The sequence below is a fragment of the Natator depressus genome, chromosome 1, assembly GCF_965152275.1.
Source record: "Natator depressus isolate rNatDep1 chromosome 1, rNatDep2.hap1, whole genome shotgun sequence".
Taxonomy (NCBI): domain Eukaryota; kingdom Metazoa; phylum Chordata; order Testudines; family Cheloniidae; genus Natator; species Natator depressus.
The window spans coordinates 3,438,857-3,463,088 of NC_134234.1; the positions used below are offsets into that span (position 1 = coordinate 3,438,857).

At 45.7% G+C, this 24,232-nt stretch overlaps 1 protein-coding gene across 1 annotated transcript; it reads right to left on the bottom strand.

The window, feature by feature from the left end:
- Positions 1-12,765: 12,765 nt before the first annotated feature.
- On the bottom strand, positions 12,766-14,946 carry LOC142000216 (olfactory receptor 52R1-like). Its single transcript, XM_074974337.1, has 2 exons — positions 14,746-14,946; positions 12,766-13,727 (listed from the first exon to the last, which is right to left on the bottom strand). Exons 1-2 carry the CDS (start codon positions 14,810-14,812, stop codon positions 12,766-12,768), a joined length of 1,029 nt encoding a protein of 342 aa, XP_074830438.1. The 5' UTR covers positions 14,813-14,946.
- Between the last annotated feature and the right edge of the window lie 9,286 nt (positions 14,947-24,232).

Consider the following 24,232-nt stretch of genomic DNA (forward strand, 5'->3'; position numbering starts at 1 on the left):
CACAACACTCCAGTTGAGGCTTAATCAGCACGGAGTAGAGCAGAAGAATTACTTTTCATGTCTTGCTTACAACACTCCTGCTAATACATCCCAGAATGATGTTCACCTTTTTTTTTTTGCAACAATGTTATACAGTTGACTCATATTTAGCTTGTGATCCACTATGACCCCCAGATTCCTTTCCGCAGTACTCCTTCCTAGGCAGTCATTGCCCATTTTGTATGTGTGCAATTAATTTTTTCCTTCCTAAGTGGAGTACTTGGCATTTCTCCTTATTTAATTTCATCCTATTTACTTCAGACCATTTCTCCAGTTTGTCCAGATGGTTTTGAATTATAATCCGAGCCTCCAAAGCACTTGCAACACCTCCCAGCTTGGTATCATATGTAAACTTCATAAGTGTACTCTCATTGCCATTATCTAAATCCTTGATGAAGATATTGAACAGACCCAGACCCAGAACTGATCCCTGCCAGACCTCACTCGTTATGCCCTTCCAGCATGACTTTGGACCCCTAATAACTACTCTCTGGAAATGCTTTTCCAAACAGTTTTGCACCCACATTATAGTAGCTCCATCTAGGTTGAATTTCCCCAATTTGTTTATGATAAGTTCATGCAAGACAGTATGAAAAGCTTTACTAAAATCAACATAGACCACATCTACCACTTCCCCCCATCCACAAGGCTTTTACCTTGTCAAATAAAGCTATCAGGTTGGTTTGAAATGATTTCTTCTTGACAAATCCATGCTGATTGTTACTTATTACCTTATTATCTTCTAGATGTTTGCAAATTGATTGCTTAATTATTTGCTCCGTTATCTTTCCAGGTAAAGAAGTTAAGCTGACTGCTGTGTAATTCCCCAGGTTGTCCTTATTTCCCTTTTTATAGATTGGCAGTTTTGACGTCACTGACATAACCTTTGACCGTATAGATCACTGTTGCAACTGTTAGACATTTGAAGCAAATTTTGTACAAAGGTTGTTGTGTAACGTGTCTATGAAAAGATTTTCCGGTTATGTTTATGCTCTCTGTACATGTGTACCGTTTTTGTAGTTGAAGTTTTGAATATTGGCTATGTACTTGTATATCAATGTGTTTTGATTGAAAGTAGCTTCAGTGAAGCATTTGGTCAGCTTCTTCAAAAAGGACAATTCTCAGTAAGTCCCCAATCAAAAAACACTTAACTGGCAATGAACTTTGAGAGACGCCAATCCACATCTGAGCTTTCCTGGGAATGTTCAAACTAACATGTAAACAATGGCATCGGCCTGCAAACTATGTCATGCATGGACATGTGACTTGCCCATGTGACTCCAAGCGCCATCTTGCTGCTGTAATTTTCCACAGTAAGAACAAAGGGGTGTCTTTCCACCTGGAAGAGACTATAAAAGGCAGCTGCCTCATTTCCATTTTGTCTTCAATCCTGCTTCTTACTTCTGGAGGAAGCTTGCTACAAACTGAAACTCTGAACAAAGGACTGTATGATCCATCCCAGCTGGGGATGTTCTCCAGAGACTTGATTTGAACCTGCCATTTATTCCATCACTGCTACAAGCCTGAACCAAGAACTTTGCCATTACTGTATGTATTTGATTACATTTAACCAATTCTAGCTCTCATCTCTATCTTTTTCCTTTTATGACTAAACCTTTAGATTTTAGATTCTGAAGGATTGGCCACAGCATGATTTGTGGGTAAGATCTGATTTGTGTATGACCTGGGTCTGGGGTTTGGTCCTTTGGGATTGAGAGAACCTTTTTTCTTATCCTGGGGTATTGGTTTTCATAACAATTCATCCCCATAACGACTGGCACTGGTGGTGATACTGGGAAACTGGAGTGTCAAAGGGAATTGCCTGTATGGCTTCTCGTTAGCCAGTGCGGTAAAACCTAAGTCCTGTCTGTTTGGCTGGTTTGGTTTGCCTTAATAGGACAGGAACTGCAGATTTGGGGTGTAACTGCCCTGCTCTAAGCAATTTGTCCTGAACTGATACTCTCAGTTGCGTCCCACCAAGGGCAGCATCGTCACAGCACTATAAATGTCCTTTTCCAGTCTCCTGGAATCTCTCCCATCTTCCATGACTTTTCAAAGATAATTGTTACTGGCTCAGATGTCTCCTCAGTCAGCTCCTTGAGTATTCTAGCATGCATTTCATCAGGCCCTGGGCATTTGAAGACACCTAATTTGTGTAATTAATTTTTAACTTGTTCTTTTTCCATTTTAGCCTCTGATCCTACCTTATTTTCATTGTCATTCACTATGTTAGACATCCAATTGCCACCAACCTTCTTGGTGAAAACCGAAACAAAGAAGTCATCAAGCACCTCTACCATTTCCACATTTTCCCTCCTCATTGAGTAACGACACTACCCTGTACTTGGTCTTTCTATTGCTTCTAATGCATTTGTAGAATGTTTTCTTGTTACCCTTTATTACCCTCCAGCTAGTTTGGTCTCGTTTTGTGTCTTGGCCTTTTAATTTTGTCCCTACATACTTGTGTTATTTGTTTATATTTATCTTTGCAATTTGTCCTAGTTTCCGCTTTTTCTGGGACGCTTTCCACTAGTGGCCCAGGAAGGTGGAAGAGGAGGGAAGTGGTGAAGGGGTCTGGGTTTGCTCCTCAGTCCGAGCCCCAGCCACTCTCAACCTCTGTGGGTCTGTTACCCTCTTCCCTCCTGGGTAGGGTTAACCTCGGTCCTTGATGCTAGGAGAGGGAGACTTCCTACCCTGCTGGGGAAGTGTCTCCTTTCCTCCAGTTCTCTGCTCTTTCAATTGTCAGCAACACACCTCCAAACTCCAGTCCTCTCTCCTTCATCTCACCATGCTGTCTGCCTGAAGCTGGATTTTTTTATTAGATTCCTGGCAGGGCCTTAATTGACTACAGGTGATCCAATTAACCTGTAGCAACCCTCCCTTGTCTACAGGGAACCACACCTTAATTAGCCTAGGACTTGTATATCTCCCCCCGATTACTCTCCCACTGCTCCCTGCCCTGCTGTATCACACATGACATCACCCTTTTTTTACCCCCTTTACCTTACCCAGAGACTTTCAACAAGTCTGTCCCCTATTTCATTCACAACCTCAATCCAAGTGTATACTTATGAATCTAATGAATCAGACACAGTATCTCAAAGGCAGGAAGTTTAGACTTGAAATTAGATGAAGGTTTCTAACCATCAGAGGAGTAAAGTTTTGGAATAGCCTTCCAAGGGAAGCAGTGGGGGCAAAAGACCTATCTGGCTTTAAGATTAAACTCGATAAGTTTATGGAGGAGATGGTATGATGGGATAACATGATTTTGGTAATTAATTGATCTTTAAATATTCATGGTAAATAGGCCTAATGGCCTGTGATGGGATGCGTGGGATCTGAGTTACCCAGGAAAGAATTTTCTGTAGTATCTGGCTGGTGAATCTTGCCCATATGCTCAGGGTTTAGCTGATCGCCATATCTGGGGTCGGGAAGGAATTTTCCTCCAGGGCAGTTTGGAAGAGGCCCTGAAGGTTTTTCGCCTTCCTCTGTAGCATGGGGCACAGGTCACTTGCTGGAGGATTCTCTGCTCCTTGAAGTCTTTAAACCACGATTTGAGGACTTCAATAGCGCAGACATAGGTGAGAGGTTTTTCGCAGGAGTGGGTGGGTGAGATTCTGTGGCCTGCGTTGTGCAGGAGGTCAGACTAGATGATCATAATGGTCCCTTCTGACCTTAGTATCTATGAATCTAGTCAGCAATATCACCTGCCTCATTGTATGCAGGACAGAGCTGTTCCCATCTGTGGATTTTTGGAGAGGTGGAAATCACTGGAGTGGGAGGGTTCTGGTTCTCCTTTTCCAGCAAGTCCAATTGGTGTTTCTGCTCTCCCTCTTTCTCCTCAATTTCTTGTTGCTTAGTTCCATAGCCCTCCTGTGTTCAGCCTCCTCTGGCAGCTGCTCCCTGCCTGAGCTCCAAAATTCTCCTACGTTATCCCTCATCTTACTACTTTTTGTCCCTACTTTCCTTTCCCGAAATAAGAAACAGGAAGGAACAAACTGGTAACCTCTTTGACTGACTTACAGCAACCACACTTAACGTCTCACTTAAAATCTCCACACCCTTGTATCAAGTGCACATCTCTCTCAGAACAACAAATTGTGCATTTCACACTGTTTGCTATGCCATTGTGACAGACTTCCCCAGGGTGCATCCTGGAACTGGAGTGCCACTGAGCCCTCTGGCATACCAGTCTGGGCCCCGTCTCACACAGTGATCATGTGAAAAGCTGCAAACCCCTCCAGGTCCTGCACTCACACAAACATTCTCAGGAATGAAAGAACCATAGAATATCAGGGTTGGAAGGGACCTCAGGAGGTCATCTAGTCCAACCCCCTGCTCAAAGCAGGACCAATCCCCCACTAAATCATCCCAGCCAGGGCTTTGTCAAGCCTGACCTTAAAAACCTCAAAGGAAGAAGATTCCACCACCTCCCTAGATAACGCATTCCAGTGTTTCACCACACTCCTAGTGAAATAGTGTTTCCTAATATCCAACCTAAACCTCCCCCACTGCAACTTGACACCATTGCTTCTTCTTCTGTCATCTTGTACCACTGAGAACAGTCTAGATCCATCCTCTTTGGAACCCCCTTTTAGGTAGTTGAAAGCAGCTATCAAATCCCCCCTCATTCTTCTCTTCCGCAGACTAAACAATCCCAGTTCCCTCAGCCTCTCCTCAGAAGTCATGTGTTCCAGTCCCCTAATCATTTTTGTTGCCCTCCGCTGGACTTTTTCCAATTTCTCCACATCCATCTTGTAGTGTGGGGCCCAAAACTGGACACAGTACTCCAGATGAGGCCTCACCAATGTCGAATAGAGGGGAACGATCACGTCCCTCGATCTGCTGGCAATGCCCTTACTTATATATCCCAAAATGCCATTGGCCTTCTTGGAAACAAGGGCACACTGTTGACTCATATCCAGCTTCTCGTCCACTGTAACCCCTAGGTCCTTTTCTGCAGAACTGCTGCCTAGCCATTCGGTCCCTAGTCTGTAGCAGTGCATTGGGTTCTTCCGTCCTAAGTGCAGGACTCTGCACTTGTCCTTGTTGAACCTCATCAGATTTCTTTTGGCCCAATCCTCTAATTTGTCTAGGGCCCTCTGTATCCTCTCCCTACCCTCCAGCGTATCTACCTCTCCTCCCAGTTTAGTGTCATCTGCAAACTGGCTGAGGGTGCAATCCACACCATCCTCCAGATCATTAATGAAGATGTTGAACAAAACCGGCCCCAGGACCAACCCTTGGGGCACTCCCCTTGATACCGGCTGCCAACTAGACATGGAGCTGTTGATCACTACCCATTGAGCCCGACAATCTAGTCAGCTTTCTATCCACCTTATAGTCTATTAATCCAGCCCATATTTCTTTAACTTGCTGGCAAGAATACTGTGGGAGACTGTATCAAAAGCTTTGCTAAAATCAAGGAATAACACATCCACTGCTTTCCCCTCATCCACAGAGCCAGTTATCTCATCATAGAAGGTAATTAGATTAGTCAGGCATGACTTGCCCTTGGTGAATCCATGCTGACTGTTCCTGATCACTTTCCTCTCGTCTAAGTGCTTCAGGATTGATTCCTTGAGGACCTGCTCCATGATTTTTCCGGGGACTGAGGTGAGGCTGACTGGCCTGTAGTTCCCAGGATCCTCCTTCTTCCCTTTTTTAAAGATGGGCTCTACATTAGCCTTTTTCCAGTCGTCAGGGACCTCCCCCGATTGCCATGAGTTTTCAAAGATAATGGCCAATGGCTCTGCAATCACATCCGCCAACTCCTTTAGCACTCTTGGATGCAGCACATCCGGCCCCATGGACTTGTGCTAATACAGCTTTTTGAAATAGTCCCAAACAACTTATTTCTCCACAGAGGAAGGGACACACCCAGTAGAGTGACAGGAATGTTTTTGCCAGTCACTCAGGAACCAACAATAAAGACGCTCCAGCCAATTTCCCCTATATCCCCAGCATATGACCTCAGAGCTGTACCATCTTGTCCTGGTCAGAAGCCTGACCTGTGTAAGTTTATTAACCAGTCTCCCCTCCCTCGATGTGGGGGCACCAGCCCCTGTTCTTGAACAGTTTTCCCTTTACACTTCAAACGAAAAATTGTTTTTGGTAAAAAACACAACACAGATATATTAACTACCGAAAAATTGATTTTAAGTGATTCTAAGTAATAGCATACAGATCAAAGTAGATTACCTAAGAAATAAAGCAAAATCACAATCTGAGTTATATAAACTAGACAGGAATTGAATCAAGCAGTGTCTCATCCTGATGGCACAAAAAGTTCACCAATCTTCTATAAACACTCCAGGATTTCTCCTTTTCATCCTGGGACCACCTCACTAGTCAAAGTCTTGTCCCTCTAGCTGTGTTTTCAAGTGTTCCACTGTGGGGGCAGTGAGACCAACTGGTGATGTCTCTTCTCCCTTTTATAGCTTCTGCCATGTAGAGGGAACTTCATTGTCCCAAACAAAAATCCCAGCACAGTTAATGGAAATGTCCAGGCACAAGATGGAGTCCAGTGTCACATGAGCTGATCACATGCCCTTGCATGTTTCAACGAGTCATAACAGGGGCCATTACCCATGTTCTAGCTAGGACATCTCTATAAAATCCCATCAGGTGTGAATAAGCTTCTTCCATGGCCCACTGTGTTCATTGACAGGCCATCAACTTGAATAATCCATTGACAATGTGCTGGCTAGACTGGATGTAAACTACCTTGTGGGAGTTACCACAGAAGGAAACACATTTGAAATACAGGTACATAGTCAATATTCGTAACTTCAGCTACAAAAAATGAGACATGCATACAAATAGGATAATCACCTTCAGCAAACCATAACTTTTCCATTGACACCTTACATGACATATTGTGTACAAGCTTTGTTGCAATTATATAACAGTGGTGAATATGGGGTTTCCAGGGTGTTTCTTTGGGGTACAACATGTCAGAGCAATATATCTATAGAACTACAGCTCCTTGAGATCTACTTTTGTACTTTTATATAAGACATACATCCATGCCCTGAAAAAGACGACATTCTGCTCTGTACCACATGAGGAAAGAAAGCCAAGGTACAGAGCAAAGGAAAACGAAAGAGTGTTTTCCCTGCTACGCATCGCACGCATAATACCTGAAAATATCCCTCTCACTTTCCTTGTTCAGTGAGTGTCACCTGCTCTTTCTGTTCGTCAGACCTCACCCTCACACACATGACTGGGTCAATAGATTTTTTGCCACAGTATCTGGGGAGCTATTCCTCTGGTCAGTCATCATCATCATCATCTTCATGGCAAATCCCAAAGGAACGTAGCCTCCGTGCAAACCGAGCGCTGTGCAGATCGATCTCTGGAAAGGTGTTCAAGGTGGTCAGGTTGTATATTTGCGCAGTGGCAGTCTTATTGTACCACCGAAGTTTGGCACCAACATGATCACTGGCCTTGTGTTAGGGGGCTTATTCCTTCACCCACTCACTTCCCTGGTCCTTCTCGCATGAACAGAGAGCAACAATACCCGAAGTCCAAAGGTGCAAACAATTCGATGTTTATTGGGTGAACTTCCAGCAAGCATGATTTCAATTTCCTTCCTTAGTGTCCCCCTTCCCAGCTCTGACACCACAGAGCCTTACAGCTGTGTCCCTGTTCCCATTCCTGCCCTTAGCCAAACATGATTCCAGTTTCCTTACTCCCATTCCCTGTTCCCATTTCCCCCTTTAGCAAAACATGGTTCCAATTTCCTTACCCTCATTCCCTGTTCCCATCTCACACTCACACTCACACTCACACTCACACTCCCATCAAGGCCCACTCACTTCCTCATTGACTACAGATTATATAGTAAAACTTGAGTTCTGCTTAGCTATACCTTAACCAATCATTTTCCTGAAATTTAACTAACCAATCCTAACATATTGTAACATGATTATGTAACCAATTATATCCCACCACCTTAATTAGTTTACACCCAGCAAAATTAATTATACAGCAGACAGGAACAATCACAGAACCAGACAGAGATTATACAGACAAACAATAGCAAAGTGGGAACTATAATGACAAAACAATACAGAAGTGAGGATTTCACATCCCAGTATTGATAAGTGAGTTCTTGCCAGACAGGATGCTGTTTCCTTTTACATTTTCTAGGCACTTCCCTTTCTCTGGAGGCGATAGGCACTATCAGGACAGGATTGTATCCTAACAGCCCAATAGCACCTTCTTTCAATGTGACTAGTTTGGAATGTGAGGATGTGACTGTTCGCTTCCTGGCTTATGGCTGCCTCTGCTGCTTAGCCAAAGGCCTTAGCCTAAGACCAGGGCCTCAGACTGTCACAGTGAGAGAAGGACCTTACACCAGCAGACAGTGATTTTGATTCTTTCTTTGATACTTCTAGAACTAGCGAAGTGATAAGAATACCACTAAATTCTTAAAGTACAGACCTTTACACACAGGCCTGGATATCTATATCCTAACACCTTGTAGTGGCATTTCTCAGTATGCCCACTTCAGAATTCCTGGTCTTTCACTCTCGTAATGTGTCCCCAGCTTGAAAGCTGCCAAAACTGACACAGCTGATGAGGGCACTTGCTGGGTTCAACATATGCTGACTCCTGATCTTGTGCTACCCCTGGATACGGACCAGCTGCTGGAGACCATGAGCATTGCAAATGTCAGCCCAGAGTTCCTCAGCCTTCCTCAGCCCCCACATTTCGCTTCCATCAACGGGAGCTGGGGTACCTGTTGTTCTATAGATCTGCAGCTTTGTAGCAAGTCTGCTTCCACGAAATCCCCACAAAGGCTGCAGAAGGGAAGAGGGCAGCAGCTGCTACTCTAAGAGCACCCACATCAGTCGGGCAGCATCCAGCCCTGTCAATGAAGCTGCCACCTGCCCAGCAATCCCTCCAGGCAAGTTAATACCGAGGCTGGTTGCAGTTTGCAACTGCAGGCTGCTTGATAGCAATGGCCAGGGTGGCTTTACCTGGATTAATAACCAGAGTAATGCACACTGCTGCTTGCCCAGCCAGATCAGCTCTCAGATGCAGTGATTCTCAGTGCTTCACCAGCAATTGCCACTGAAATTGATGGAATAACAGCGTAATAATTTGTAACTGCCACATAGGATTCTATGCACGTTACAAGTGGCAGAGAGACGGAGCCCATTCTGAGGAGCACAATCCAAGGGAGAGACAAATCATCTCCCTGACCCCAAACCAGCACTGCCTGGTTCAGGAAACATTTCCTTCAGGGATTCTGGCTGGATCAGGCCAGGAACCCTACCACTCACGGAAACACTGAGGGCAGAGGAGAATTGGCCACATTTGGGTGAAGATGACATGTTATGGACACCTCCCAACCCAGCCCCACTTCCCTTCCACACACAGTCCCCTAGCATCCGTGTAGCAGCTCCAGGTTTGCTGTCACAGCCTTGCTTAAGCTCCCGCAGGTGGACATCCACCACGCAGGTGTGTTTGGGTCCCACACACTGGACTCATGTGCTTTTGAATTGGAGCAGCATGTGTCTGTGTCTGTCTTTCTAGGGTCACTCTCAGGGTGCAGCTTCCTTTCTATAGCCTCCCTCTGGAATTGGAGACCTGCATGCCAAGGCCCTGAGACTAGTTTTTGCTCTTCTCACCCAGACTCTCCAATTTCTTGAGCACATCATTCCCAGAGCTCTCACTTGGGCTCATTCTGTTTCCAGTTTCTTGCTTTTGGGGCACATAATTCCTAAAGCAAACAGACCCAGGCTTTGCAAAAGGGGTTGCTAAAACAATTCCTCTACTTTAGACAGCACAGGAGATACCCAGATCCAGGTAAACACAACACCTGTACGCCATTCCTTGTCTCTGTGTCCTCACCACCCTGGAGCATTCTTTGGGATTTTGTCCGAGCCCTCTGGGGTGTCCAGGGGCCACCTCCTGAAACTCATGGATTCTCCTCCAGCTGGATTCTGTCTCTCTGCTGCAGCCACAGCCCTGCAACCAAAGAGCCCCCTTTGTCACCTTTGTGCCTCTCTCCTGCCCCAGCTTCTTCTGGCTCATCCAGTCTCTGCGTTTTTAAGGGGCTGGACCAACACCTTCTCTTTCTGTTCCCTCTTCTGGGGAGGTTCCTCTTCTTCCATGTCAACCCCTCTTCAGATAAGTTGGGAAAACTGGCTTTATCTAGAATGCAGTTACTCCTTTCTTCTATCCAGGTGAGATCTTGTTAGATGCTGTAACAAAGTGGCCTCTGGAGGGACACAATTGAGAGTATCAACTCAGGACAAATTGCTTAGAGCAGGGAAGTTAGAGCCCAAATCTGGAGTTGCTTTCCTATTAATGCACATCAAACCAGCCAAACAGACAGGACTTAGGTTTTACCCCACTGGCTAACGAGAAGTCATTCAAGCAATTCCCTTCGACACTCCAGTTTCCCAGTATCACCACCAGGGCCACTCATTATGGGGATGAATGGTTATGAAAACCAATACACCAGTAAAAGAAAAAAAGGTTCTCCCGATCCCAAAGGACCAAGCCCCAGAACTAGGTCAATATACAAGTCAGATCTTACTCACAAATCACGCTATTGCCAATCCTTTATAATCTAAAATATGAAGGTTTATTCATAAAAAGAAACAAATATACATAAGAGCTAGAATTGGTTAAATGGAATCAAATACATACAGTAATGGCAAAGTTCTTGGTTTAGGCTTGTAGCAGTGATGGAATAAACTTCAGGTGTAAATCAAGTCTCTGGAAAACATCCACAGCTGGGATGGGTCATTCAGTCCTTTGTTCAGAGTTTCAGTTTGTAGCAAGGTTCCTCCAGAGGCAAGAAGCAGGATTGAAGACAAGATGGAGGGATTTTCAGGGCCTTTTATATTCTCTGCCCACGGAAGGACCTCTTTTGTTCTTACTGTGGAAAATTACAGCAGCAAGATGGAGCTTGGAGTCACATGGGCAAGTCACATGTCCATGCATGACATAGTTTGCAGACCCACACCATTGTTTACATGTTAGTTTGAACATTCCCAGGAAAGCTCAGATGTGGATTGGCGTCTCTCAAAGTTCATTGTCAGTTAAGTGTTTCTTGATTGGGCACTTATTGGGAATAGTCCTTTCTCAGGAAGCTGAGCAAGTGCTTCACTGAGGCTACTTACAATCAATACACATTGAGATACGAGTACATAGCCAATATTCAAAATTTCAACGACAAAAATGGTACACATATACAGATCACATAAACATAACCAGCAAATCATAACCTTTTCATAGACACCTCACATGATGATGTTTGTACAGTATTTGCTGCAAATATATAACAGTGGTTGCAACAATGATCTATACAGTCATCGTTTATGTCAAGAACGTCACAGCAGGACCTGCTCACAGAATCTGGCAAGAACAGGGCCGATATTGCAGAGATACACATTCCTAAGAAATCACTGTTGCTCCTACAGTTATGCAATTGCAACAAAATTCTACACAGTATGTCCGGTCAGATGTCAATGGGAAAGTTCTGATTTGCTAAGTATGACTATCCTGTTTATATGCATGTATCATCTTTGTGTGAAGTTATGATTAATGGCGATGTACTGGGATCAGAAGACCAGTGCCAGTTTATGGCCAGAGCAGTGGTGTTGGAGGGGTCAGGACTCCTGGTTCCTATTCTCAGCCCTACCGCCGAGTCACTGTGTGGCCTTGGGTAAACCACTTTACCACTGCGTGGCTCAGTCAGTCCATGACATGGGGATAATACTGCTAGCAGTCTAGATAAAGAGCTTCTAGATGTAATGATCAAAAGCGTCAGGCAGAGTGAATGTTAGACTCAGCTTCAAAGCTCAGCTTCAGCCCCTGGGCAATGGGTGCCTTGTAGTTCCAGATAACGTGCCGCGTACGTGTGTAAATAGCTGGCTAATGGCAGGTGTGCCATTTATCTCCCTCCCTGCGAGCTACCAACATCACCTCGGCCTCTGCCCAGCATCCTGCCTTCCCAGCTAATGCAGGGGCTCATCCTTCTGCCTTTCTCAGCTGTTATCCACCTATCTTCAAAACTGATCCCTTGCCTGGACCCCAAGGCCTGGCTCAGGGCAATGGGGTCCCAGCCCATAACCATTGCATGGATCTTGCCTGTTACAGGCTTCCGGCCAGGAGGAACAAAAGGGTTCTGAAAGCTAAAGAAATAAGTCACACAATGGTCTCTTCCCTCAGGACTTTGTAATCAAGCTTCAGGGCCAACAAGCTGTATGATGCACAATCTCACCCACCTGCCAATCAACCCTGCTCCCAACCCTCAGCTGCTTTTATACGGCTTCCTGGCTTCCCTCCCCACTCCCGACTGGCTTGATGAGCCCAGCACTGCTGCTTCCTGCACTCGCTGCAGGCTCCTTGTCAGGCTGCAGCAGATCCTGTCTCAGCCCCAGAGCAGAGGGAACTCAGCTGGTGGGGGAGACTCAGCGAGTGACAGATGGAGAAGAGGAGCAAGCGAGAGGGTCAGCGCCTTGCGGGGAAAAGCGCAGAAGTGGGTGGAGCCTTGAGATGAGATGCAGAGCAGAAGCTGGGCATTGGAGGAAGAGGCAGGGCAGGGGGCAGGACCTCAGGGATCCAGTTACCAGAAATTAGAAAGGTGGCAACCTTATGAGTTAGTGAGTTGTACACAGACCGATTCCCCAGTTTGTCATGCTGACAAAGCACAGTAAGATCAGGAAATTATTTAATGTCTCTCACTGACCAGTAAGTGATTCAGGGAAAAGGGACCAGCACCAGCTCACCACCCAGATCTGCATGGAACTTGGTCTGAGAGCCAAAGCAGAAAGAGAAAAAATTAGTTCCTTTATGGGTAATGAGCCGGAGAAGCCTGTCCCGGTTCTGTTTGGTCCTCACCCCGTAGATGATGGGGTTTATCATGGGGGGCACCAGGAGGTATATATTGGCAATGAGAATGTGGAAATGCAGGGGCAAATTGAGGCCAAAATGGTACATGAGAAAAGAGAAGAGACTGGGGATGTAAAAGGCTAGGATGGCAGAGAGGTGGGAGCTGCAGGTTCCAAAAATCTTGAGCCGGGCGTCCTTCGTGGGGAGGCTGAAGATGGCCCTGAGGATCTGGGTATAGGACACGGTGATAAAAATCACATCCAAACCCATCACACAGAATACCACAAAGAGGCTGTAGTAACTACTGACACTGGTGTCAGCACAGGCCAGCTTCACCACAGCCAAGTGTTCGCAGTGCGTGTGGGGAATGATGTTGGTTCTGCAATATGGCCACTGCCTTGCTAGGAGGATCGAGGGCAGTCTGAGCATGCCACCATGCAGTACCATGGCCAGGCCGATCTTGGCCACCGTGGGGTTTGTCAGGATGGTGGAATGTCTAAGGGGATGGCAGATGGCCACATAGCGATCCAAAGCCATGGCCACGAAGATCCCAGACTCCACCACAAAAAAGCAGTGAATGAAGTACATCTGGGTGAGGCAGGCACTGAAATTTATATCCCTGGAATTGAACCAGAAGATGCTCAGCGTTTTGGGGAGGATGGACGTAGACAGGACCAGGTCGGTGACGGCCAGCATGCAGAGGAAATAGTACATGGGCCCATGGAGGCTCGGCTCTCTCTTCACTATGAACAGGATGGTGCAGTTCCCCAAGACGGCTATGGCATACATGGCACAGAAGGGGATGGAGATCCAGACATGGGCCGTCTCCATAGAATCATAGAATCATAGAATATCAGGGTTGGAAGGGACCCCAGAAGGTCATCTAGTCCAACCCCCTGCTCGAAGCAGGACCAATTCCCAGTTAAATCATCCCAGCCAGGGCTTTGTCAAGCCTGACCTTAAAAACCTCTAAGGAAGGAGATTCTACCACCTCCCTAGGTAACGCATTCCAGTGTTTCACCACCCTCTTAGTGAAAAAGTTTTTCCTAATATCCAATCTAAACCTCCCCCATTGCAACTTGAGACCATTACTCCTCGTTCTGTCATCTGCTACCATTGAGAACAGTCTAGAGCCATCCTCTTTGGAACCCCCTTTCAGGTAGTTGAAAGCAGCTATCAAATCCCCCCTCATTCTTCTCTTCTGCAGACTAAACAATCCCAGCTCCCTCAGCCTCTCTTCATAAGTCATGTGCTCTAGACCCCTAATCATTTTTGTTGCCCTTCGCTGGACTCTCTCCAATTTATCCACATCCTTCTTGTAGTGTGGGGCCCAAAACTGGACACAGTACTCCAGATGAGGCCTCACCAGTGTCGAATAGAGGGGAACGATCACATCCCTCGATCTGCTCGCTATGCCCCTACTTATACATCCCAAAATGCCATTGACCTTCTTGGCAACAAGGGCACACTGTTGACTCATATCCAGCTTCTCGTCCACTGTCACCCCTAGGTCCTTTTCCGCAGAACTGCTGCCTAGCCATTCGGTCCCTAGTCTGTAGCGGTGCATTGGATTCTTCCATCCTAAGTGCAGGACCCTGCACTTCTCCTTCTTGAACCTCATCAGACTTCTTTTGGCCCAATCCTCCAATTTGTCTAGGTCCTTCTGTATCCTATCCCTCCCCTCCAGCGTATCTACCACTCCTCCCAGTTTAGTATCATCTGCAAATTTGCTGAGAGTGCAATCCACACCATCCTCCAGATCATTTATGAAGATATTGAACAAAACCAGCCCCAGGACCGACCCCTGGGGCACTCCACTTGACACCGGCTGCCAACTAGACATTGCCAGGCCAGGAATGCCCAGCAGGATGAAGGTGGAGGGGTTGGTGAAGTGAGTTGTGCTGGAATCTGACATGGAGTAGGGGAGATGGTGTCCAACTCTGAGGCAGAACGGTGTCTCCTGCACGTACCGTACATTCACCAGACTTCCTGTATGTGCCCAGGCTCTAGGGTGATGGTCGCTGTACAAATGCCTGGTGGAGAGACAATGTTAATATTAGACACTACATGCAGAACTGGGGGCTGTTCTCATAGGTGAAGCAGATTCGTCACCCTTCACACACTAAAAATAACATTTTCGTTATTCAGAAAAATTAATTATGAAACACTGACTCTCCAAATCCAATTCCATGTTTCATGGTGCTCCATGAATCAATAATTCTGACACATCATGGTGTGGGAATCCTTAATAGGCAGCAGCAGGAAACCGGAGTGTGGGTACTGGCTATCCATAATTGTTCCTTAATGCAATGAATCCCAGGCTAGAGAGCCCATGATGTAGGGAGATTCCTATTTAGCCGGTTGCTCAAAATCTAAGTCTGGAAAAAAAACAAAGCTTTGCCGAGCACGTACATGTGGAAACATCCCAACTAGAACAAACGTCAGGGAAAAGACCCGGGTGTCATTGATAGAAGCTCCACGGAAACACCTGTTCATTGGCAGTAGTAGTGAAAAGAGAGACAATGTTCGCATACCTAAGCAATGGGATGGAGAAAAACCTGCTCTGGACAAGTGCTCAGTTTTGGTCACCCAGTCTCTATAAAGGACATAGCAGATAGAAAGGGGATTTTCAGGACAAGACAGGCTATGAGAATGGGGAGGCTGCCAAATGTAGACAGCCTGAAAAGTCTGGGACTGTTTAGTTTAGAGAAGAGGCAACTAAGGGGGTATATGATAGAGGAGAGGAAAATAAACAGTGGATCTGATTACATTCCAATGGACAAACAGAGAACAGTTCTCAACCAGTAATATTGATAGACACTTAGTGTTTCAAAGGGGCTAATTCCCCAAATTTGAGGAAAATTATGAGAAAAACAGATTGGGCGGAATAATTTAGACAGAAAACTGGGAAGGAAAAGAGGAAATTTTATTGGAAGTGGTTATTAGATAACTAGAAAGCCACAATTCCAAAGTCAAGGAAGTGGACAACTTGGGCTAAAACCTGGTTTAGTGACAAACTGAAGGCAGCTGTTTGGGGCGGGGAAAGCAATGTATAACAGATGGGAAACAGGGACATAGATAGCAAGCAATACAAATTGGAAGTTATGAACACTGATAAGGGACATTAGAGACATCAGGGAAAAACCCATGCTTGGCAGGGCTAAGGATCACAAAAAGGAGGTTATTAAGTATATTAAGAACAAAAGAAATCCTAGAGAGGGTTTAGGCCAATTCCTGGAGAGAGAAAGGAAACTTGTTAATGCTGCAGAAAAGGTAGATGTGTTCAATACTTATTTTTTGTTCTACATTTGGAAAGAAGCGGTATGATGTACTCATATCACCTAAGATGATTAAATACTTTCCACTCCGTTAGCCGTCAAAGAGGATGATAAACAGCATCGACAACAGAACCTTAAACAAACACCGGGGTTAAGAACAGACCGATCAACCACACATCTCAGTTGGAACCAGAAGTACGCAATCAGACAGGAGCAGAGCCAAAAAAAAAAAAAAAGAAAGGAACAACAGGACAGTACTGTGTTAAAAGTAAATTATTGAAAAAAGGAAAGGGAACGTTTTTTAAAAAGATTTGACAAGGTTAGGAAACAATGGAAAAGCTGGTCTGGGATTAGAGTAAAAAAAAGGCTGGGAATATAATTAATGCCCGTGAACAAGAGGGTTTATGGAAAAGAAGGCTTGTCAAAGAAACCTGATTCCATTCATCAATGGTTTGGAAGGAAATGGAAAATCACTGCAAATGAAATTTGAGGACAACCCAAAGATTGGCGGAGTGATTACAATGAGGGGCCCGGGGCAGGCATAACAATTGATCTGGAGCGTTTGGTGAGGTGGGCCCATGGAAAGAAAATGTTTTAATACAGACGAATGCAAAGTTATCCTCTTAGAACAGGGAATGCAGGCCCAACCCACAGACTAGGGCACTGTATTATGGAATGCAGGGACCCTGAATAGGATTTAAGGGTCATTCTGGACACCCAGCTCATTGTGAGCTCCAAGTGCGATGCTGTGGCCAAGAGGACTGATGCAATCCTTGGATGCATAAACAGGGGAGACGTGAGTTGGAGAAGGGGAAGGATTTTACCTCTGCATATGGCATTGGTGAAACCAACTGTATCCAGTTCTGGGGTCCACATTCTAAAAAGAGATGTTGAAAAATTGGAGAGGGTACAGAAAAGGGCCACAAAAATGTTTAGAGGCTGGAGAAAATGCCTGACAGTGAGAGACTTAAAGAGCTTCATCTATTTATCTTATCAAAAAGATGATCAAGAGGAGATTTCCATGGGTAGAAATCTGTGAGTAATAATGCACTCTGTAATCTAGCAGAGAAAGGCAGAGCAGGACCCAGGAGTTGGAAGCTGAAGCCAGACAAAATCCAGCTGGAAAAAAAGGCCAAAATTTTAGCACTCAGGGTGATTAACCATTGGGACACACTATGAAGGAAAGGAAAGGAGGACTTGTGGCACCTTAAAGACTAACCAATTTATTTGAGCATAAGCTTTCGTGAGCTACAGCTCACTTCGTTGGACGAAGGGAAGTGGTGGATTCTACAACTCCCCATGGCTGCAGATCCAGACTGGGTGCTTTTCTTGAAGATCTGCTTAAGGGCTTGTCTGCACTTAAAATGTGCAGCATCGCTGCTGGAGCGCTTCAGTGTAAACACTGCTTACACCGACGATGGGGGTTCTCCCAAAAGTGCAGGTAATCCACTTTCCCAAGAGGTGGGAGCTGGGTCGGTGGAAGAATTCTTCCTTCAACCTCATGCTGTCTACACCGGGGTTAGGATGATAAAGTGGCATCTCTCAGAGGTGTGGATGTTTTTACTATTGCAGAAAAACAGATGCAAATGCAGTGTTAGGTTGTGTTAACACAGGCATAGCATGCGAGTCACAGGAGATGATTATACCGCTCCTCTCGGCACTGGTTAGGCCACAGTTGGAGTACTGCGTCCAGTGTTGGCCACCAAACCATAGGGAGGATATAGAGAAACTAGGAAGGATCCAGAGTTGAGAGACAAAGAGGATTCGAGGGCTGGAATGCAAGCCGTATGAGCAAAGGCTGAAGCAACTGGATATATTTAGCTTGGAGAAGAGATAAAGGGGGGACATGCCAGTGGTTTTCAGAGACTTGAAAGGCTGCCACAAAAAAGATGGAGAAAAAATGTTCTCTCTTGCCACTGAGGGCAGGACAAGAGGCAATGGGTTCAAACTACAGCAGAGTAGATTTAGAGAAGATTTAAATCTCAGGAAAAAATTCCTAACGGTAAGAACAGGAGAACAATGGAGCAGACACCTCAGGAGGTTGTGGAAGCTCCTGCGCTGGAGGTTTTCCAAAGGAGGCTGGAGAGCCATCTGTCTGGGATGGTTTAGACAGAACACATCCTGCATCTCGGCAAGGGTTAGACTAGATGACCCTGGCGGTCCCTTCTCGCCCCGTGGCTCTATGATTCTATGATGTAAAATCCTTCAACAGACAAGGCCTTAGTCAAACACAAGTTATGGAGCTCAATGCAGGGAAAACTGTATGAAATTTAATGGCCTGTGTTATACAGCAGGTCAGGCTGGATGATCAGATGGTCCCTTCTGGCTTTATATCCTATGAATCTATCAATAAAGAAAGTAGATCAAGCAGCTATATTTACTGTGTCTCACAACACACGAACAAGAGAACATTCCATTACATTGGAAGTCTGAACATAGAACTCCTATAAAAGAACATTGTTTACGTAATCCATAGTTGGCCTGTGGAACTCCTTGCCACAGACATTACTGGAGCAAGGAGCTTAGCTGAATGGGATTTACAAATGGATGGGCCGTTGTAGGTGGTACTGGTGGCACCACGCTTAGGTAAGGCTGTCTGACACCTTCCATTAGGAAACCGCATTTTCAGTGGCTTATAAGTTTACCAGACTTGAAGTGTTTGGACTGAAATTTCCCATGCTGGGTGTCTGCTTCCAGATGAATTGTTTTTTTCAAAGTTTCAGACCTAACAGTTCAGCTGCCTTCTCGAATGAAGCTAGGAGAGAAGATGTCTTGCCCACGTTGCAAAATTCTTATAATTGTTCCAGTGAGGACGGTTAGAACGTCTGTGCTTTACAGCAGATAAAAGACAGGAGGTCCCCTCATCTCAAAAAAGGTATACTGGCATTAGAAAAGGTTCAGAGAAGGGCAACTAAAATGTATAGGGGGTTGGAATGGGTCCCATATGAGGGGAGATTAAAGAGGCTAGGACTTTTCAGCTTGGAAAAGAGGAGACTAAGGGGGGATATGATAGAGGTCTATAAAATCATGAGTGATGTGGAGAAAGTGAATAAGGAAAAGTTATTTACTTGTTCCCATAATATAAGAACTAGGGGCCACCAAATGAAATGAATGGGCAGCAGGTTTAAAACAAATAAAAGGAAGTTCTTCTTCACTCAGCGCACAGTCAACCTGTGGAACTCCTTGCCTGAGGAGGTTGTGAAGGCCAGGACTATAACAGGGTTTAAAAGAGAACTGGATAAATTCATGGAGGTTAAGTCCATTAATGGCTATTAGCCAGGACGGGTAAGGAATGGTGTCCCTAGCCTCTGTATGTCAGAGGGTGGAGATGGATGGCAGGAAAGAGATCACTAGATCATTACCTGTTAATTTCACTCCCTCTGGGGAACCTGGCACTGGCCACTGTCAGTAGACAGGATACTGGGCTGAATGGACCTTTGGTCTGACCCAGTATGGCCGTTCTTATGGTCTTATGTCAAGTAATACCCTCCCCTCCCCACCCCCCCAGCCATTAACAGCCAGAGCCCTGAGATGTAAGAGCAGGAGGTGACAGACTCTGTGCATGAACACACAGCTGGCTCCTGAGGTTTCAATTCAGTTCTTACACCAAGAAAAGTTTAGTCTCAGTGGGGCCTGATTAAACTAAGGGCCAGGGCCTCAAAATTTGGCCTTTGTATTGTCCATCTACTAACACCTTTCATCCTGAAGGATCCACCGTGCCACTGAAATCCAGCCGCCTTGGGGCTGGAGGCCATCAGCAGAAAGGGACATTTTGGCCCATGATATTGGAGCAAACTCATTCCCTGTGAAAAGGGCCCTGGGATGTTTAACGGCTATGCAGAGCAGAAAGGACCCCAGACGTATTCTCCATCCCACCGTGCCCATGTTGCTGCACTGGGCTTGTCAAGCAGTTCTTACACCAAGGTTTCGATTCAGTTCTTACACCAAGAATAGTTTAGCCTCAGTGGGGCCTGATTAAACTACGGACCAGGGCCTCAGAGTTTGGCCTTTGTATTATACAGCTACTAACAGCTTTCATCCTGAAGGATCCACCGTGCCACTGAAGGTGAAGGTGAGCTCTTCAGCAAGAGATGGTACCTGTGAATCCTGAGACGGAAGTGTCTTCCCTGGGAATCCTCCTCAGCTAGCCATGTCCCACACATCTCTCACCCCAGCATCTGCAGCAACATCCCACGCCGAGAGCCGATACAGTGGTGTGCGCTGGTTATAACAGAGCTCTGCGCAATCCCAGGGTAATTCACTCAGCCTCTAGTGGCAAAGCAGCATCTCAATGTAAACAGGCTGGACACAGAAGACACTCGAGCCAATGACTCTCTTTGCATCTCTGTGCTTCTGCGCTCTTCATCCAGCTTTAGGAGTAAACAGTAATTAAGGGACCTTCCCAAAGGGAGATGAGAACTCTTGGGCTCTGTGCTGACTCAGAGAGGAATTGGCTGCTCTGTGAATCATTGTATATTTAAAAATGATACTGGATGAGTAAGAAAATTAGGGATAATACCTAGATCACTTCCAACCCTAATCTTCTATGATTCTATGATTCTATGGCCTTTTGGATGCTCAGCACCTGTGAAAGCCAGGATGCTCTGGGTTCCTAAACATCCATGGATGTGCACCTAGCCCAGGTTCCTGGCTCTGACAGTGGCTGGCTCCAGATGCTTCAGAGTAAGGTGTGAGTGATTCGGCAGATGTAGGATATTCTATTCCCTCTGCTTTGTAATTTTTCTTCATCTCCAAAACAGATCTGGAGATCATGTTAAAAAAAGAACCAAGTAAGTTCATGGAGGATAGGTCCATCCCTAGCTATTAGCCAGGATGGATTGGGATGGTGTCCCTAGTCTCTCTTTGCCAGAAGCTGGAAATGGGTGATGGGGGATGGATCACTTGATGATCACCTGTTCTGTTTATTCCCTTTGGGGCACCTGGCATTGGCCACTGTCGGAAGACAGGATACTGGGCTAGATGGACCTTCGGTCTAGCCCAGTATGGCCGTTCTTATGTTCTTATAAGAAAGATTCCTGCGGGGAGACACGAGCACTTTCTGCAGGCACATGGGGCTGTCGCTAAGGGCTCAGAGACCAGTAATTCTCATCAGTAACTATCACCATACCGTGCAGCACCTTCATTGAAGGATCTTCAAAATACTTAGCAAAGGAAAGTCACTTTGAACATATCCCCGTTATACAGATAGGTAAACTGAAGCAAAGGAGATGTGACCTTGCCAAGGTCACACAGAGAATGACAGACAGAACCCAGGAGTCCTGACTTGCCTACTGTAACCATGCCTTCTGCTTGGACAGTTTGTTTGTTCAATACTCATTGTGCCTTTCAACTCCTCCCTTAACATTCACATGTGTTTAGTTACTGGTTTTCTTTTCCCCTCAGCGTCTCCTTCAATAGGGATCTCAGTCAAAGGTCATCTTCAGGGTCTTGTTATGCTGGAATCTGGTGAGATGATAATGTAAGGGGACTTTGCATGTTGGCTAGCCCTCTGTGGAGCTGCTTCCCAATCTCAGGGTTATGCCCATGCAAAAAATCCACCAACATCCCTCTCTCAGTCTTTCTCTTTGATCCCAATTTCCAGCACTGGGACCTTGCCCACCCTCTCCCCATTTCCTAGCAGGTTGTGATCTGTGCTCTCTGGGCTAAGAGGTGTGTCTTCTCCAAGCAGCTCTTTCACACCTGTTTTGTGTGTCTTACCAGCCCAAGGAATTACCTTCTCCCCTTGGTGTGATGGTTCATTAGCATAGTAACGAACAACTATCTATTCAGTAGGATCTACAAAATCACAATCTGAGTTCTCTAAATTAGACAGGATTTGACTCAAGAATTGTCTTACCCTGATGGTACAAACAGTTCACCAATATTCCACACACATACCTCGATTTCTTCTTGCCAGCCTGGGACCCCCTCCTCAAAGAATTTTTCCTCTAATCGTGTTTTCACGTGTTGAGTTGTGGGGGCGGGGGGAGTGAGGCCAAGCGGTGATGTCACTTCTCCCTTTTATAGCTTCTGCCATGTGGAGGGAACTTCATTGTCCCAAACAAAGATCCCAGCACAGTACTGGAAAAGTACAGGCACAGGATGGAGTCCAGTGTCAGATGAATTTTCATGCTTCAATGAGTCATAGCAGGGGCCGTAACCCATACCCTGGCTAGAACGTCCACAGGAAAGTCCATCAGGTGGGGATAAACTTTTTCCATGGCCCATTGTGTTCATTGTTGGGCCATCAACTATTCACAATGTGCTGGCTAGACTGGATGTAAACTACCTTGTGGGAACTACCACAGGAGCAAACACGTTTGAAATAGAGGCAGATAATCAATATCCATAACTTCAGATACAATAATGAGACATGGATACAAAGAGGATAGTCATATTCAGCAAACCATAACTTTTCCATAGACACCTGAGGTGACATATTTTGTACAAGAATTGTTGCAATTATATAATAGTGGTTAATATGGAGGTGCCAGGGTGTTGCTTTGGGGTACAGAGTGTCACAACAATATATCAATCAAATTAGAGCTCTCTGAGATCTAATTTTGTATTTTTATATAAGACATACAACCATGTACTGAAAAAGACGACATTCTCCTCTGTACCACAGGAGAAAAGCAAGTTGAGGTACAGAGCAAAGGAAAATGAAAGAGTGTTTTCCCCGCTACCCATCACGTGTGCAACATGTGACCCGCTGAAAATGTCCCTTTCACTTTCCTTGTTTCGTGAGTGTCACCTGCATTTGTGCGACCTCAGCCTCACACACATAACTGGATCAACAGATGTATTCCCACAGTGTCTGGGGAGCCATTCCTCCCCTCATTCCTTATCAACATGGCAAATCCCAAAGGAACGTAGCTTCCTTCCAAACCGAGCACTGTCTGGATCTGTCAATGGGAAGGTGCATAAGGGGGTCTGGTTGTATATTTGCGCACTGGCAGTCCTGTTGTGCTACTGAAGTTTTGGCACCCACATGATCACCGGCCACGCAGTGGCATTTCTTGCTATGCCCACTTCAGAATTTACTGGTCATTTTTTTCTAGTCATGTGTCCCCAGCAAGAAAGCTGCCAAAAAATGACAGAGCTAATGGGGGTGGTTCTAGGTTCAATATATCCTCACGCCTGATCTTGTGCTGCCCCTTGATACGGAGTAGCTATTGGAGACTGTGACAGGTTGGTTCCCCCTTCTGGGCTGCCACCAGATGTACTGGGGTTTCACTGAGCCCCTTCTACTCCACCAGCCTGGATTCTCTCTCTCCCTGTTTTGCAGAATTAGGCTCTCCAGCCTGTTCCAGCACACGCACACAGGTAGGCCCAGACTCAGCTACAGACACAAACTGAAGTCATCTCTGAGTGAGAGGATTCACCCAGCACTCATGTGCACACCACCTTTGGGGCATAAACCCAAAAGAATTCTGTCTTGTTCTGTATAGAAAGATCTGCAGATCACAGCTCATAAAAAATCACCCTGTCATAGAAGAATCATAGAATCACAGAAGATAAGGTTTGGAAGAGACCTCAGGATGTCATCTAGACCAACCCCCTGCTCAAAGCAGGACCAACGCCAACTAAATCATCCCAGCCAGGGCTTTATCAAGCCAGGCCTTAAAAACCTCTCTTAAAAACCTCCTCCCTAGGGAACCCATTCCAGTGGTTCACCACCCTCCTAGTGAAATAGTGTTTCCTAATATCCAACCTAGACCTCCCCCACTGCAACTTGAGACCATTACTCCTTGTTCTGTCATCTTCCACCACTGAGAACAGCCGAGCTCCATACTCTTTGGAACCCACTTTTAGTTAGTTGAAAGCCCCTATCAAATCCCCCCTCACTCTTCTCTTCTGCAGTCTAAACAAGCCCAGTTCCCTCAGCCTCTCCTCATAAGTCATGTGCCCCAACCCCCTGATCGTATCCATTGCCCTCCGCTTGGTCTCTCTCCAATATATCAACATCATTTCTGTAGTGGGGGGCCCAAAACTGGATGGCCCAAAACAGTACTCCAGATGTGGCCTCACCAGTGCTGAATAGAGGGGAATGATCA